Consider the following 16,139-nt stretch of genomic DNA (forward strand, 5'->3'; position numbering starts at 1 on the left):
GAATACTGGTGTGAAGAAAGTTTGAAGTCTCTCAAAGTTCATTTTCATATCGTAGTGGAATGAATGGAAACCAACAGCTAGAGAAAAAGGAGGAAAAATGACATGGGAGTTCTAAAATATGACTGCTTGCTTCGGGAAAAGATGAGCAGAAATGTGAAGTATATACTTGCGCTAAAATGTAAAATCACTGATGTGGTCCTTTAAGAACTCGATGGTTAAAGGTGCTCATGTAACATTTTTAAACATCAGTTTATCATTGTCAGATTACTTGTGACACCTTGGAAAAACACTGTAAACAAATGAGACCACGGTGGGGATGATGAATGGATAGATTCAGTATTTTTCAAGCACAACTTCACCGCTGGCTTTAGTGAGGAGGAAGCACTCCGCTGCAGCTTCCTGCTAGCCCTCAACGCAGTTCAATAGGACACTTGTTTCGGCTTCAAAAACCATTATGAATGTCCTTTTTGAATACACATAAGATAAGATTCTGCTGCTAATTGGCTAAAGCTGCACTCAGTTGAGTCAGAGTCTATGTACAGCGGGATTTTCCACCTAGAGGAATATGTGAGACCACCTCCAGGGGACAACACAGAGCACTAAAACTGGGCAAAACCAAGTAAAATGAACAGGAGTCAATGGGACTTTTCCATAAAATTAGCTTTCTAAAACATAGAGAAAGGTTTTTTTTTTTTTTTTGCTTACTGTGCTCCAGTGAAAATGAGCAGACACTGGTTAAGAAGATCCACATTTCAGTGAGCTTAGATGAATGAAATTTGGAACTATTTAGGGGGAAATTTTTTTTTTTACCACACAACAGCACATAGCCTCAATGCTAGTGGAAATCCTACAACCATGAATTTCACATCAATTTATAATTCTGTCTTCATTATAAATATAGAGGCTATGTGACAATGACAGTAATAGTCCAGTTGCTGGTAAACTCTTGGAATCAAATATAGTGATCATTTAATAGCATCTCACCTCATTGATTGTCTTCCGTTCTACTCTATTTGGGAAGTCCTCAGCACTGTAATTACTGTTTTTCCTGTCTCACAGCAGCCAATGGAAGTGTTTTGCCTGTCTCTCTTTACAGGCAATATCAAAGAAAAGAGCAGCCATAATTCCTGGGTTGACATTGTGAACCCCATGCTGTCGAAATTTCTAAAATGAAAAATTTGATCAATCAATCAATTCTTGGAAATACTAAATAAAAGAAAGCACTGTTTTTGCAGTGGACCATTTCATGACATTTTTGCCTTTTTTATTTGTTATTGTTTTTAGTATTACTATTGTTGTTGTTGTCATAACTATTTTATTTTTTTCAATTTAGTTCTTTTCTTTTCTTTTTCTTTTTCTTTTTTCTTTTTTTTTTCTTTTTTTTTTTTTTTTTTTTTTTGCCAAAAACATATGTCCAATTGGACGACACGGAAGCCTAGCAAGAAGCAAGGTTGTGCTGTGCTCAGATGTAAATGACAGGTATCAGCTGCAAATGCAATAGAATCCCCTCAGTTTCCCCAAACATTTAGAGCCACAGGGGTTTATTATCACTGATGTGAATAACTTCATGCTGACCTCTTTCTCTCTCTCTCTCTCTCTCACACACACACACACAACAAGGTGTTTTCATGTCTAGGAGAAGCATGAACACATGTCTAACTCGAGATATTAAAAAGACTGTTGCACAGCATGCATGCCTCATTAGGACCGAGGTTCATTTGATCAGCCCACACAGTGCGAGCTGGAAACAGCCTCTTTATTCTTCTCACAGAAACGGAGGGATTTCTTCTTGTCAGAGTTCCATTCATGTACTGAACATCTCTGTCATTTTATTCTCTCATCCTCTTTCAGTGGCTGGTTATGATGATTACAACCTTCAAGAGAACAGTTATTTTCTGTATGTATGTATTCTCTGGAGGTGTTGTGGCCCATAGAATTAAAGTGGAAATGGCATTTCTTGGTGAAGCATGCTGCGGTGACACAACAGCAGATGCGTTTGTAAATGTGGTTTTACACTATTTCAAAAGGGGAACATACTACTACTACTACTACTAGTACTACTACTTCTACTACTACTACTACTGTTAACACTACAAGTACTATTATTACTACTACTACTAATAAAAATAGTTCCAAAGCAATTATAAAATAAAATAAAATAAAAAAATAAAATCTAAATAAAAAATAAATAAAAAATAAAATAGATCAAATAAAATATAAAATAAAAATAAGGATATATACAATAAAAATTAAAAAATTAAAACAACTAATTAATTTAGAAAATAAGGACATAAAATTGGTAAAACTTAGAATTAAACAATTACAATAAATAATATTAAAGATTTGATATGTCAAAAAAGCCAATCTATAAAGATGTGTCTTCAGACGTTTCTCAGCCGATGGATTCAGCAGCTCTAATGAATTGGGGGAGACTATTCCACAGAGTAGGGGCTGGCACTTCAAAGGCATCCTTTCTCTTCAGATTGGAGTGAGGAGCAGATAAAAGCCGAGGATTTGAGGATCTGAGTGAACAACGAGTGTAGTAAGGGACCAGAAGTTCTGCGAGACCGCGCAGGGCTTTATATGTTATTGAGAGAATCTCGAAGTTTATTCGAAATCTCCAAGGAAGCAAGAGGAGGCGAGAATGGCTGCAGAGTCTCAGAGGGATTTGAAAAGCGAGAGACTGGGAGTGCTGCTCTGGCTCCAAAATAAAGACAAAGAGATGGCAGGAAAAGAAAATGTAATAAACAACCAGGCCTTTTACATTTTAGATCTCATCCACAAGGTATCAGTCATTTTTCATCATTTTGTATTAGAGCGGTTCAGGTGTGAGCTGTAATCAGGAAACAATGAGAGAGCGAACAAAAACGTATCACCAAATTGATTTAAACTAATGATCCTTCCCATGAAGATATGAATATAAATGTTATACTTGCTTAGATACCATTTTTAGCTGTGTGGCTAAATGCTGTGGTGTGAGGTGAGGTCAGTGATGTTAGTGAATAAGGTGAGGTAATGATGAGGTACATTTGTGTCCAAATGTAGGTCACTGTGACACAGTGAACTGTCTTGTCTTTGGCCCTAGTGTCTCTTCCAAATAAATGTAGGCTAGATTTGGAGGAAGCTAACCTTTTCATCTTATTATTCATGTTTTGCTTAGAGCATTACTGAATTGACTCACACCCACACCACAACAATCTTTATCAATTTCTCCCTCTTTTTCTTCACTGGTAGCCTATATTTAGTCATTATTTGAGCATAGCTGTTTCTCCAGCGATTCCTTTGATGGTGCCAGACATGGTTGCTAGGAGATTTGTGACAAACTGCAAAGCTTCCATAAAATCAAAACGCAGTCAAAGTCACATAAAAGACAAAACCCTGTAAATAAGTAAATCCCTTACCAGTGGGTTTCATTTTCAAAACAGGATTAAAGGCAAAGTGAAAGCAAAATGTGCCAGCGTGAAAATGGCATGGTAATAGTGAATGTTGGTTGCTTCAGCCTGGACAGTTGATTTTATATTGGATTGTTGTGGTCTGATTACATAAAACGAAATAACCTGTGTGTATGATGTGTGCGCGTGATTATCGTGTGCACAAACACACGCGATATGACGTGTGATGAGTTTAAATGAAAGCAGAACAGACCAGGAGTGTCACCGATTCTTTCCATAGTCAGTGTTTGGACAATGAGGTGATGAGCTAATGAAAGAGTGTACACACACACACACACTCTCGCGCACACACACACACACAGGGGGGAGCGTAGAGGAGAGGACTGCACCACTGGTAAGGGCAGGCATCACTATGACTGTCATTATTTTGTCAACTCATCGCCTTTGGAGAATTTAACAGCATGCAATGAGAGAGAGAGGGAGAGAGAGAGGAAGAGAGAGAGGGGGAGGGAAAGAGGGAGAGAGAGAGAGGGAGAGAGAGAGAGAGAGAGAGAGCAAATTTATGCTATGAGAACCTCTATGCATAATTTTGAAAGTTGTGCAAAATATGCTGACTCTGACTGTTTTGTGAGTCACCTGATGCTTTGTGCTGGTTTCAGGCATCTTTCAATTTGACCTTTATTGTGCAAGGAAAAAAAAGTTGTTCAGTGTTGTTCTTGTTAGGATGGAGGACATATGAAACAGCATTTAGACCATCATGGTACAAAACAAAGCATTTTAATTTCACAGAAGTATGAAAAGTATCAAAAGTTGCATTACAATCAGTCCAGGTTAATGTTTTTTTATACTTTCCACAGCAAACATTTGATCAAGCAAATTCAATCATACCAGAGGTGGACCACATGATATCTGAATTTTGTGAAATGGTGTTTTGGTGATTGGACAGGTTGTTACTGAGGCTCATACAACATGTGAAAAGTTGACTGCAAGCCTTTGATCTAGTCGGTAGATAGAAATCGTGTGGGAGGGAACCAGTGACTAAGCCAACCTGCCTACTGATGTATCAATACCACAACGTACTGCACAGCCATACAGCAGAGCCAAGCATGATGGCCACATGAAATGGTTTGCGACCTCAGAGCGAAATCACAGCCTGCGGGTAATAGCCCTTTTTCACAGGGGCCATTTTGACATGACATAGCAGGTAAACACAGGTGTCATGAAATTACGTTAATGACGGTCCTGCTCCATTTAGGTCTAACAGAGCCGGGGCCCTGCTGTTGTTCATACTGTTTCACTGGAAAGGCTCTGCTACACTTAAATGCAGTGGAATCATAATTAGTTTCATTAGTAGCACCCATGGTTAACACTTTACAGTAAGACTACCCTTATAAAGGCTTTATGAATGGTTTATAATTAGCTGTAACACTACAAATCACTCATAATATATAACTGTTACAAGACAGTTTTCATAGATTGATGCTAGCTCACTATTTGACAAGATGAAGTTACTGTTGCACTGCATCTATTCTGTTAAATCTCAGATCTTGTTAGTTGCTTAGATTACTTTACTTGATCTTGCCGAATAGTGAGTCTGCACTGATGTATGAGAAACAGCAAGTCCAATCTGAACGACCACATAGGTTGTTGGTTCCAACCGTCTGAAATACTTGGTTAAAGTTAGGAAAAGATTATTTAAGGTTAGGGAGAGGTTAGTTGTAATGGTTAAGGTTAGGAAAAGGTCAGGGTTAGCTAACGTTAGCTGGCTATTATCAGAGAATGTTCACATATCCCTTGATACTACACCACTAGCAGTTGCTTAACCTTAAAATGTAATTACCGGTCATAATAAAGCGCTGTACAAACCACCTACGGGGTCGTTTTTGCCAGAGGACAGTTTCACAAAAACTGTGTTATCACTTGTTTAGAACTGTTAACTTTATAAATTATAAAGTGTTTACAACCTAATTATAATTATAAACCATTCACAAACACTTTAAAAGGGTAGTTTTACTGTAAAGTGGTACTTAAGGTTACTTTTAAACATTAAGTGTGACAGTTTGTTGTCCTAAAACCCAGAGGTAACATTTTTAAGCCATGGGTTCTGCGGTTGACATAAACCTAAGACATTCGTCAAACTTTTGTTTTACAGTATAAATTACTGGCATTAATATCTAAACCACAAAATTTGAAGCCGTTGTGTGCTTGCAACAACGTTATAGGTAGGTAGGTAGGTACTTTATTAATCCCAGGGGGAAATTCAACTTGTCTAACGCTAAATAATCAAATGCAATGTAATAAGTTACATTGCTTTGAAGTAATAGTTTACATTAAATAATACATTTTTAACAGAGAAACTAGTAATCTGTAAGCTATTACATTTCAAAAGTAACCTTCCACAGGTTGTACACAGGGCAGTAAAGGTCTCCCACCGGCCTGTTGAGCAGGTGATGAATGAATAAGATGAACTCAGACCACACCACGGTGTCAAAGCCCCTAACATCACTGCTGCTTGTGTTCCATCTGTGATTATGTGTCTCCTCCACACTTGTGATAAAATGCGAGGGCTAGCCAGTGCCAGGCTGTCAGAGGCTGAGGTGGCAGACAGGCAGGCAGCTCCTCAGCTCTCTGACAGAAGTAGGCAAACAAAATAACAGCAGCAGCAGTGCAAACCAGCCTCACCTACAAGACCATGTTAGAATGCCATGTCTGGATTCTCGATCATATTCTCTATTTCCTATTTCTGTAGTTATTGTTGCAGTACTATTGTAGCATTAATGCACATACCTTTTTACAAATTGGGATTAATGCTCAAAGTAGGATTTATGCACATATTTCTACATAATGCAGATAATGCATATATTATTATTGCTGCTGTTGTTGTTATTATTTTACAAATTTCTAATGCACATAATTTTATTTTCTTATTGCTTTTTCTATTATTATTATTATTTTTTTTTTATTTCACTTACACAAACCCTAACCCTAAGAATTTCAGAAACTACAACTGACCCATCTTCCCCTTGGGGATCAATAAAGTATTTCTGATTCTGATTTCTGATATCATTTTTAGACATGATTAGTGTTTGTGTATGTGTTTGCGAGATATCTCACAGTTAGCAAGCCTAGCAATGGATCTGACTGAAATGTGGTGGACAAACAGCTCTAGGATCAGTTCATTTTGATGGTAATTCAGAGGTACAACCTGCATCACTGTATGCCAGCTGCAGCATTCAAGCAAGCTCTTGAAAAAAATCAAAGCCAGAAGATGAAAATAATGAACAAATACACACCGTTAAAGCTGCAGCATGTAGTTTTGACAAATATTTGTGAATTTTAGCAGAGGCTACTACAATTTAATTCAACAAGTAAAAAGCTCTAAATCAAACAAAGCCTAGACGATGTTTTCTTGAAATATAAATCTATCTATCTATCTAGATAGATATAGAACCCGTTTCCTCCCGAGGACAGGTTGTTTGTTTGTTTCTATAAACAATGCAATACATTTTTCATGTATGCTATAGGATTTTCTGACTTCTCTGAGTTTAAAATTCCATTCAAAACTACATGTTACACCTTTAAGGCTGCAGATTTGCAAGTTTGTTAAACTTTGTTACACTAATCTTGCGATACTAAAATATGAAATGTACAAAACACAAACTTTTATGCAATTTTCGGTTATGATCTATGTAAATAAAATTAAATATTATATAATCTATTATGCCCTGCACTTTCAATCATTTGTGTGAGCTGGTACACAGAATCCTCAAGTTTGACTTCTAGTTGCAAAGCTCACAGAACAACAGAAACTGGGGTTATTAACAACACATGACCAACTGCTGTGAAGGTAGTCTTTCTCGAATTTATTGCCTATTACACCTTAATGCAGGGCTCATATTAATGACCCCAACATAGATCATATACTAGGTACCCTGTTTAATAAAAGTTAACATTTTAGTCTCATAGAAATTGATCTAAGGATAATTTTGTTGTTAGCTATGACTTGGTACATTATTACATACAATATAACATAACTGCTCAGGTCCTTTGATAAAAGACTATTAACCTAAGTATTGGTAAAATGATATATCAATCTTAGCTTTTCCACATTACTATCAAAAAACTAAAGTAGTTTGTTCCTTCCAAAGTGAGGAAAAATTGATAACATAAAGTGAGAAAAACAGTGAGAAAGTGATTCTTAAATTTATGTATCACTGTGTGTGAATTTGCTATGCTTTTCTTTGTGTGTGTGTGTGGGTGTGTGTGGGTCGTGGAGTGGAAAACCGACCTTTTACCGGCAGAGAGAGATCTGAAATGGCACCACCCCACTGTTATACTCCAGGGTTTAAATAAAACATACAACCATGTTGCCTTAATGGCAACTCTCCAGAGAAGGTGAGGAGGTGCGTAGGGCTGGGGAAGTGTATTTGTGTGTATGTGCGTGCGCATGCGTGCATGTGTGCATGAGCTACCAAGGGTGAAAGCCTTATCTGGGTCACAACACACGGGAGCGGAGACGTTGAGAAACATTGTGCTTTATTCCCTTTAACAATGAATGATACGGATGCTCCCAGGTTCATGTGAGAGGAAGGCAGGCACTTCCATTTACAACACAGCAGCTCCATTCAAACACCAGCACCACTTTACTTTTTTTTTTTTTTTTTTTAACAGAAACTGTTTCACTGCACTGGGACCAAGGCAACTCACTGAATAGATGTTAGGAGATGTTAAGTTCCATGCGCTTGAATAACCATCGTGTTTTCTCTCATTCACAAAACAATGCTGAAAACAATGTGCTGAGTTTTTACCCTGCATAACAGAGAGATTAAAGGGAAGGTCCATTTTAACACTGCTAATATGGTTACTAGAACTACTGCTTGTAAAATAATAACTGTAAGGAAATTCCACATTAAAGGACCATTCCAGTGATTTTCAGAGGTGGAAGTAACTGCTTATATACTCACATTGCTGTAACCGAGTAGCTTTTTGAGTATTTTAAGTCAGTTATTTTACTTTTACTTACATTTCTGCTTGTGTGTTGTACTTCACTACATTTGAATCAGATCTATTATATGATCAATGACTACTGTAACCTTTCACAATCAAAGCACAGTCAGCAAAGATGAGAAGAGGAACCCGCTTCTGCTTTATTGGTTCAACTTTTTGTCATTTCCACATTTCACAATAAAAGCTGAAAAGTATCAATGAGTTAGTCTAATGATGAGAACTCTATAGACACATTAGTTTGTTGAGTCTACAGGGTCCTCACTTCAGTTTAGCGTAATTCCTCTTTAAAAGCATGTAGTTTGCAGCGTGTTCTCCTCTCCTTTTCCAACTGTATGGAAAAGATCAGCTAACACTGTCACTGTTTGGAAAAATGAGCTCAGTCAATTTTTTACTTTTACTGTGGCAGATTTTTACAGCACAACTTCTGCTTCTACTGCAGTCAGACATCAGCAGAGTAACAGTACTTCTACTTGGGTGGCAATTTGTAGTATTCTCTCTAACACTGATGATTTTACAGGTTTAGCGTAAGATTTACAAAATTTTCAAACTTCGTATTTCAGTTAATCTTTTCCAAAAGCCAGCAGTTGGATTTTCGAACTCCCAGATCATTTTGCCTCTCTTTTATCCAGCCACTGGTTTCCATCAATCCCACTACGATATGAAAATGAATCTTCAGAGACTTCAAACTTTCTTTCCCCCCAGTATTCCATCACCGTAATAAAGTCGTTCACATTCATTTTCCTAAAAGCAGCAGCACTGCTGTGTGTTGATGACATTAAACTGGGTGGAATGAAACACTCCCTCCACCAGGGAAAATAGTCCCCGGGGAAACGTTTTCCACAACCAATTATCAGTTCTGTGGTTCATGAATGTTGACGACTTTGCTACATCCAGAAGCAGAACATTATAAGGTGATTGTTTCAACCAAAAATACATATTAGAATATTATTGATAGTCATATTCATTCATATTTTGATTCTAATCTTCAGTACCACAAAATGGTTGCAAAAGGACGGGCTAACATGTAAAATGTGGCAAAATTGTAGTAAATGAGCCAAAGATTCAAAATCACTGGGATGGAATGTTTATGGTCTCATTCATTTAAAGTGAATTGTTAGTATTGCTGTTGTGCTCTATATCTTTATATACAGCCTATGCTAGTAGCTCTCTCTAAAACACTATTATAAAGCAGGGGAGGAAATGGAATTGCAATGAAATTAAGTGAGGAAATATAAGAGGGAAGAAATCTAAAGGGGAAGCAAAAAACTATTAATGAAAGCCTCGATGTGTGAATATTATAAATTGCTCGGCAGAGCAGTTTACAATGAAAGTCTGTCTTTGGTGATTTAGAGTAAAAAAAGGTTGGCAGGAAGAAAGAAAGAAAGAAAGAAAGAAAAAGAGAAACTTGCATCTTATTGAGTAAGCCACACATGCTCACTCACACACACACACACACACACACACACACACACAACAAAATAAGATGTATTTCTGCATTCCCAGTGGACTTTCGCTAATAGTGCAATTCCGAGGAAAAACGCCAACAAGTGCTGATTCATCAAAACTCCTCCTCCTCCCCCTCCAGGTCCATATTTCACCACCTACTGCTGTGTACTCAGCACAGACGCACACACACACACACACACACACACACACACACACACAACAACAACAACGACAAAGAGAAAATGATATATGCAACAGTTGAGGTCCCATCTGCAGCCACTTGCACTTGTAGCGTTTGTACTAAAAATCAGCTCTTGAAGTTGGGACTCAGACAACAAAGATCACAGAGCCACTTAAAAAGCCAGTCAGACTAACTGCTAACCAAATCATAGTAACCCTTTACTGGCCAAGATTCACAAGTTTGCCTTGGTGACACATATTGATGCCTATTACATCAGCACACTGCACAGACCTCTCATGCTGACTGGTCAAAAGGTGTTGTGGTGGTGGATGTTACTGAGCACAAAAAGGCATGTAACTAAAGAACAGATTCACGTAACAATGCAAAACCTTGGGGAAAGCTTGGTCATGGGGCAAGAAAAGGCGTGATTACGCTGACTGGCTAAAATGGGATGTGGCAGAGGGTGTGGCCTATCACAAAAAGTGCTGAAGTCCAGCAACAGAAAAACACCCTAAATCAACCACACACACATAACTGTTTAATGTGTGAATTGATTTAAAAAAAAACATTACGTTCAATTAAAAGCATGAAAAACAAGAATTGTCAAAACATTGATTTGGTCGACTATGTGATGTGGAAATGGCAGGTCTTGAGAACTGCACAGCATTGGTAGAGGTATGCACCCATCTTTCTGCTGTTTCTTTGTCTGTCTTTGGTGCTAAGCGCTCATGGATGTCCTGTTTCTGCACTGGACTTCCCAAACATCGCCTGTCAGTCACACAGTGTGGGTGGGACTGTTATATCTTTTTTCCCTTGGATTTCCTTTTGATGAGGTTTGAGTTTCCATAGGTGGCGCTCTCATGCTAACCACCTGGTTCTCCAGTTTATCCAAAAAGAGCATAAACATAAAATGCATCATTTCCTGTGCTCTATTCTGGATTTTTTTTCCAGGAAAGAGCTACCAGACACCAACAGCAAATGAAAAAGCTTTCAGGAACTGCTTGGATACAGGTTGAATCACTGCTGTCATATATCAATCAGGGATACAAAGGAGAAAAATGAACACTTATTTCTATAAAAGTGCTACAGAGTTATACTCTGAGAATCAAAGATTTGCTCTTCAGGACAATACTACCACACTGAACAAATCTATGCAGTTAAAATGTACCTCTGTTGTATCTCCTCTCCTGAGAGAAGATACAACAGAGTTGGGTTAGTGTACCACACTATCATGACAAGCACAAACAACTAGCTTTCCCCCAAGAGAGCACTGACTCCATCCTCAGTATCTCTTATTTATCTCCAATAAACAACAGTTTCTTCCAAATAATGATAACTGAGGAGAATAGCTCCTCCTGATCAGGCTTTTCATCAGATTGTCACATAAATATTGACCAAATAACCTGCTCTCTTAAACAAAATGAAACTTTGAGGTGGTTTCTATCAGATATTTAGTGTGTTTTTTTTGTTTTGTTTTTGTTTTGTTTTGTTTTGTTTTTATTGAGGAATGCATTGCTGCAGTGAGGTGGTTATACTGCAACCCCCACTCTCCTATATAATTCAGTAATGTTTATACTTTATCCTCAGAGGAACTGTGTTCTGTATTCCTGTCTGTACAGTGATGTGTTAATAAATAAAAAAAGAGGTTGAACTATCACCTCAAGTTGGTGCTCATTATAAGGCATCAGCTTATCAACAAAAATCTGCTGAATTTCTCAGGAAAGCATTCATTTATGTTTTACCTGATAGGGCAGGTGAGGGATGTTAAACCCAGTTACAAACTGGGATTTTCTTACTTAGTATTAAACAGTTTTCATGAAGATCTGAGAATTCCTGAATGTCAATAACTGTAACAAAATGGTGTTTTAAGAGGAACTACAACCCAACCAGCAGGACTGGGTGTCAATCAAAGTCAATCAAATGGGGGTGGAAGGAATAAAACTGAGGTGGTGTTCTGATTGGATTGCTACATTCTTAAAATATGTGGAGGTAGCTTTTAGGCTAATCCTCAGCAAAACTGCCAGTTTGACTCAGAAGAGATCAGCTGATTTCTATCTGCATAGAAAGGACTTCAGATTCTCACAGTTTCATCATGTTCTCTACACCTATTAATAACAATAAAAACCTGATGGAAAGTTATGTATTTTAGTTTACTACCCCTTTAAGTTTACCCTCTGTTATGTGTCTATACCCTGAACTACATCCAGTCAACCCCAGTCCATAGCTCTAACTTCCCAATCAGTGTGCTGCAGAATTCATATTGATTTGTTCAGTTATTTGCTTTGGGACTGAGCGAATGAGGACACTATCGGAATCGGTAAATTGATGGCTTGCGTGCTGTTTGCTTCAGCAGCTGTCAAGGTTTACTCTCACTCACTCTCCGGCCACCTTGTCAATCTAGTGGTGTCAGCAAGCCTTAAAGTAGCTGTAATCCACTGAAAGACAAGGTGAGGGAGAGAGAGGGCGAGAGAGACAGGGACAGAGAAAGAGAGAACAAGAGAGAGAGGTTCCAAACAGCGGCTGCTGTCCATGGTGCTGAAATTTGCTTGCCTTTGTCTTTTTAACACATCAGCTCAAATCCAGAGGGACTGTGCCTTGTAACTACTCAAACCCTCTGGGAGGGGAAAAAAAAAAAAAAACTCTGTTGTCTTAGTTGGAAAAGACACAGCAGTGATGTCTTTGGCCACTTCACATAATCAGCCCACCCACTTTGCTTATTCTTCATTTCTTCATTTTCAGTGCTCCATGTTTTCACTCTCTGGGCTGCCTGTGGTGACACACATAACAAAAGTTCTATACTATGCTCACTCTGTGTTTGAAATCTGCATGGTAACAGATAGGCAAGGACATCATAAATTAACTTCCCTTTTTGTTTTGAATGTGTCCCTCAAGTTTTTTCTCTTTTTTTACTCTTTGCAAGGACAAGTAAAACAGTGAAGACAACAAATTCTGTTGTTTGCAGCTAAGCTAACATTATCTTGGATTTAGCTTTTGCTGTGAACAAAAGGAGAGCAAACAGCTGGGATTAATGAGATCATGGCAGCTTTTACTGTTCTAGAAACACAAACACGCGCAAGAGGAATTTCTCTTCCATCTTTGTACATGGATACAAAAGTCATGACACTACAATCTGATTGAAAGTGCCTTGAAAGGTCAGAAGGAACTGGGTCAGAGTTCAAATATTTGGAACCCAAAGGCATAGCAGTATAATACCACAACAAAACAACAAAATAAGAGATACAATACTTATGACAAGGGTAATGATGAGTACTAGTTTGGCCAAAACACATCAGTTTAAAAAGGCGATGCAGGCAATCTGATTGGCTTTGAAAAGCTGGCCATGCCATATGGAGCCTGTTGACCTCTAACAGCCATGGAGAGAAAACAGAGGCAGCTTTCTGATGCAATGTCAATATGCTGTGTCAACAATGTCAATGACATGTCAACTTTCTAATGCAACATCAATGTCAGTTTCTGTCCTGCCCTCAGAGACTAGCAACAGGGAAAACGGGAAACACAGAGTAAACTAAAAATGGAAAGGAGTTTCATTTTTTAAAAAAATTCTTTGGTCAAAGCTGTAGGGAAATTTAACTCCAAACATTGCAGAAAACTGGCCTGAAATTCTACTGAATTTCACCTGTAAATGTCTCATTCACCTACCTTGTCATAGCGCTGTATTCTAATCAACACAATGTTTTAAGCAAAGAGACAAAGACCTGGCTCCAACTCTTTTGTCATGCTGTCACACTGATGCACATCTGTCCAGAGGTCTAATTGGAAAGGATGCCTATGACTGGACTCAGGGTAATTTGGGGGCATCATCAGTAGCAGTAAGGTAATGTTAAAGTTCAGGTAAACACTCTGATTTGTCAGCGTCAGCCCCCCATGCAGCTCTGAGCTCTGCTGAACACAGCATCACACTTCAGAGACTTCCATCTCTGCCTTCCAGCTTTGGAAGATAGTTGTTTGTGTTTGCTGCATGTTCACAAAAAATGACTGGATTGTCTGCAGCCATGCCAATAACATACAGTGAATGGATTCTTAAGCCCAGTGGGTATATTCTCCCTTTTAAAGATTTCCCTGCACTCAATAAACGGCCATGTGCTGTTTAATCATGCAGCTTTCTTGAGGCTGAGCGGGTCTGCATGCTGCATTATTCTTGATTTTCTGCAGCATCTCTGCCACGCACGCGTTCTCCCTCACGCACGCTCTGGCACAAGTATCTGTGCTAATAAGTTATCACCCCCCTCCTCCCCCATGTCGATGCTTTCTCCTACTATTCACCACTCCCCCCCGACCCCCCCAACACGCCCCCCTCCCCCTTTCAGTGCTCTCACTTGCTGCACAACTGCGATTGCAGAGCAACACCAGCAAGCAGTCGAGCAGTGCAGTCTCGTGGGGGAACACACGCGCACACCGAAACACATACATACAAACACGCACGCAGACGCACGGAACTCTCTCTCTCTCTCTCTCTCTCTCTCTCTCTTTCCATCTCTCTCTCTCTCCATCTATCTCTCTATCAGCCCCCCCTCACCACCTCCACCACAACAAAACTCACCAGTTGGGTTCTTGTTTTTCTTGAGGCTCCTGCCACAAAGACACTGCAGCATATGCGATCCTTTGCTGAAAATGTTGTTCCAAATAAACCGCATGGATTTGGCCGAGACGGGGGAGGAGGAGGAGGAGGTGGTGGAGGAAGAAGAGGAGGAGGAGGAGGAGGTGGGGGACGAGAGGCGCTCCGGATGCGGCAGCCTAAAATTCACCCACCGCATGGGGGCTGAGCCGGCCCCCTGTTTGCATGCCAGCAGAGCCGGCCAGCTGTTGGGCTCAGTTCGGCGGTGCTTCGGCCCCACGAACTGCACCATAGACAAGAATAACAGCAGGATCCCCGGCTCGTCGCCCGGTTTCTCGCCCGGTCCCTCCGCAAGCTCGGAGACCAGTAGCCGCACGTATTCCGCGTCGTCGTCGTCGTCGTGCGGCAAGAAAAGAGCAACCGCTGCGGCGCTTTCGCCCGCGGTCACCACCTCCGGCTGCTCCTGCGGCCGGAGATCTTTAGCAGCGGAGGAGCGGTCGCTGCTGCTGCTGCCGCCCGGCCGCCGCGGCGTCAAAAGCCCCCGAGCGCTCCTCTTCAGATGGCGTCGTCTGCCGCGCGGCGCGGGGAGCGGAGCGGCAGCGGAGGACAGGCATGCGGCGGCGCTAGCGTGAAGTCGGCGGTACGCGGCAGCTGGCGGCTTCTGCACAAAAAACCATTGCATATTAGTGGGGATCGCAGGGGGGTCGGTGCGTCTGTCCGTCCAGGAGGAGGGGAGAGGGGGAGGGAGTCTGGGGGAATAAAGGGGGGTGCGGATACGGGGTGTCCGTCAGCAAGCCGGTGGCATCCCTGTAACCATACAGCAGGCAAGCACTGCAGCGGCGGGGGGCTCCTTTTTCAAACACACAGACGCACACACACACACACACACACACACACGCACGCACTCACACACACACACACACACACACACACACACACACACACACACACACACACACACACACACACACACACACACACACACACACACACACACACTAGATGCAGAAACCTATTCCAGCGGCGTTGGTTTTCCAGTCATTTAGAGCGCAGCGCTGGAGCGGGCAGGTGAATCACTGCGGGGAATCTCTGCACTGTCCCTCTCTGTGTTTTTCCTCTTGAAAAAGTCCTTATGAATATTTGATCCGTGTTTCGGCCTTCACTTCTCAATAATCCATAAGCTCCAATGCGCCAAGATGCTGCTGCTGTCTGTCTCCTCTTCCCCTCTCCTCCTCCCTCTCCTCCTCCTCCTTTTTCTCTCCCTCACCTTGCTGATGAAAAGGAGCTGTGGAACTGTGGCTCCCCTTCCTCTTCCACTTGCGCTCCTTCTGCCACTCCTGAAACTAGCCGCAGAAGAAGACCGGATCCGGCTCTTGGTCCCCCCGCGCTTCTGCGGTGCTTCAGCTTCTTCTTCACCTGCGATAGAGACGACCGACAGCCGGTGGGGAGCGAGGAGGTGCACTATCTATACCGATTCAGTGTCAAGACAGAAACAACTCAACATAATAAGACTTCCTGTCTTTACCATCAAAATAAA

At 40.7% G+C, this 16,139-nt stretch overlaps 1 protein-coding gene across 1 annotated transcript in view; it reads right to left on the reverse strand.

Moving 5' to 3' along the window:
* Positions 1-15,284, reverse strand: part of LOC115371963 (fibroblast growth factor 14-like) — a 70,348-nt gene extending 55,064 nt beyond the window's left edge. The window contains exons 1-2 of the mRNA XM_030069627.1: positions 14,797-15,284; positions 14,588-14,718 (exon numbers count right to left, since the gene is read on the reverse strand). Of these exons, the coding sequence (XP_029925487.1) occupies positions 14,588-14,718; positions 14,797-15,284 (619 nt within the window). The remainder of the gene's footprint in view (positions 1-14,587; positions 14,719-14,796) is intronic.
* Between the last annotated feature and the right edge of the window lie 855 nt (positions 15,285-16,139).

The sequence above is a fragment of the Myripristis murdjan genome, chromosome 2 (genome assembly GCF_902150065.1).
Source record: "Myripristis murdjan chromosome 2, fMyrMur1.1, whole genome shotgun sequence".
NCBI lineage: Eukaryota > Metazoa > Chordata > Actinopteri > Holocentriformes > Holocentridae > Myripristis > Myripristis murdjan.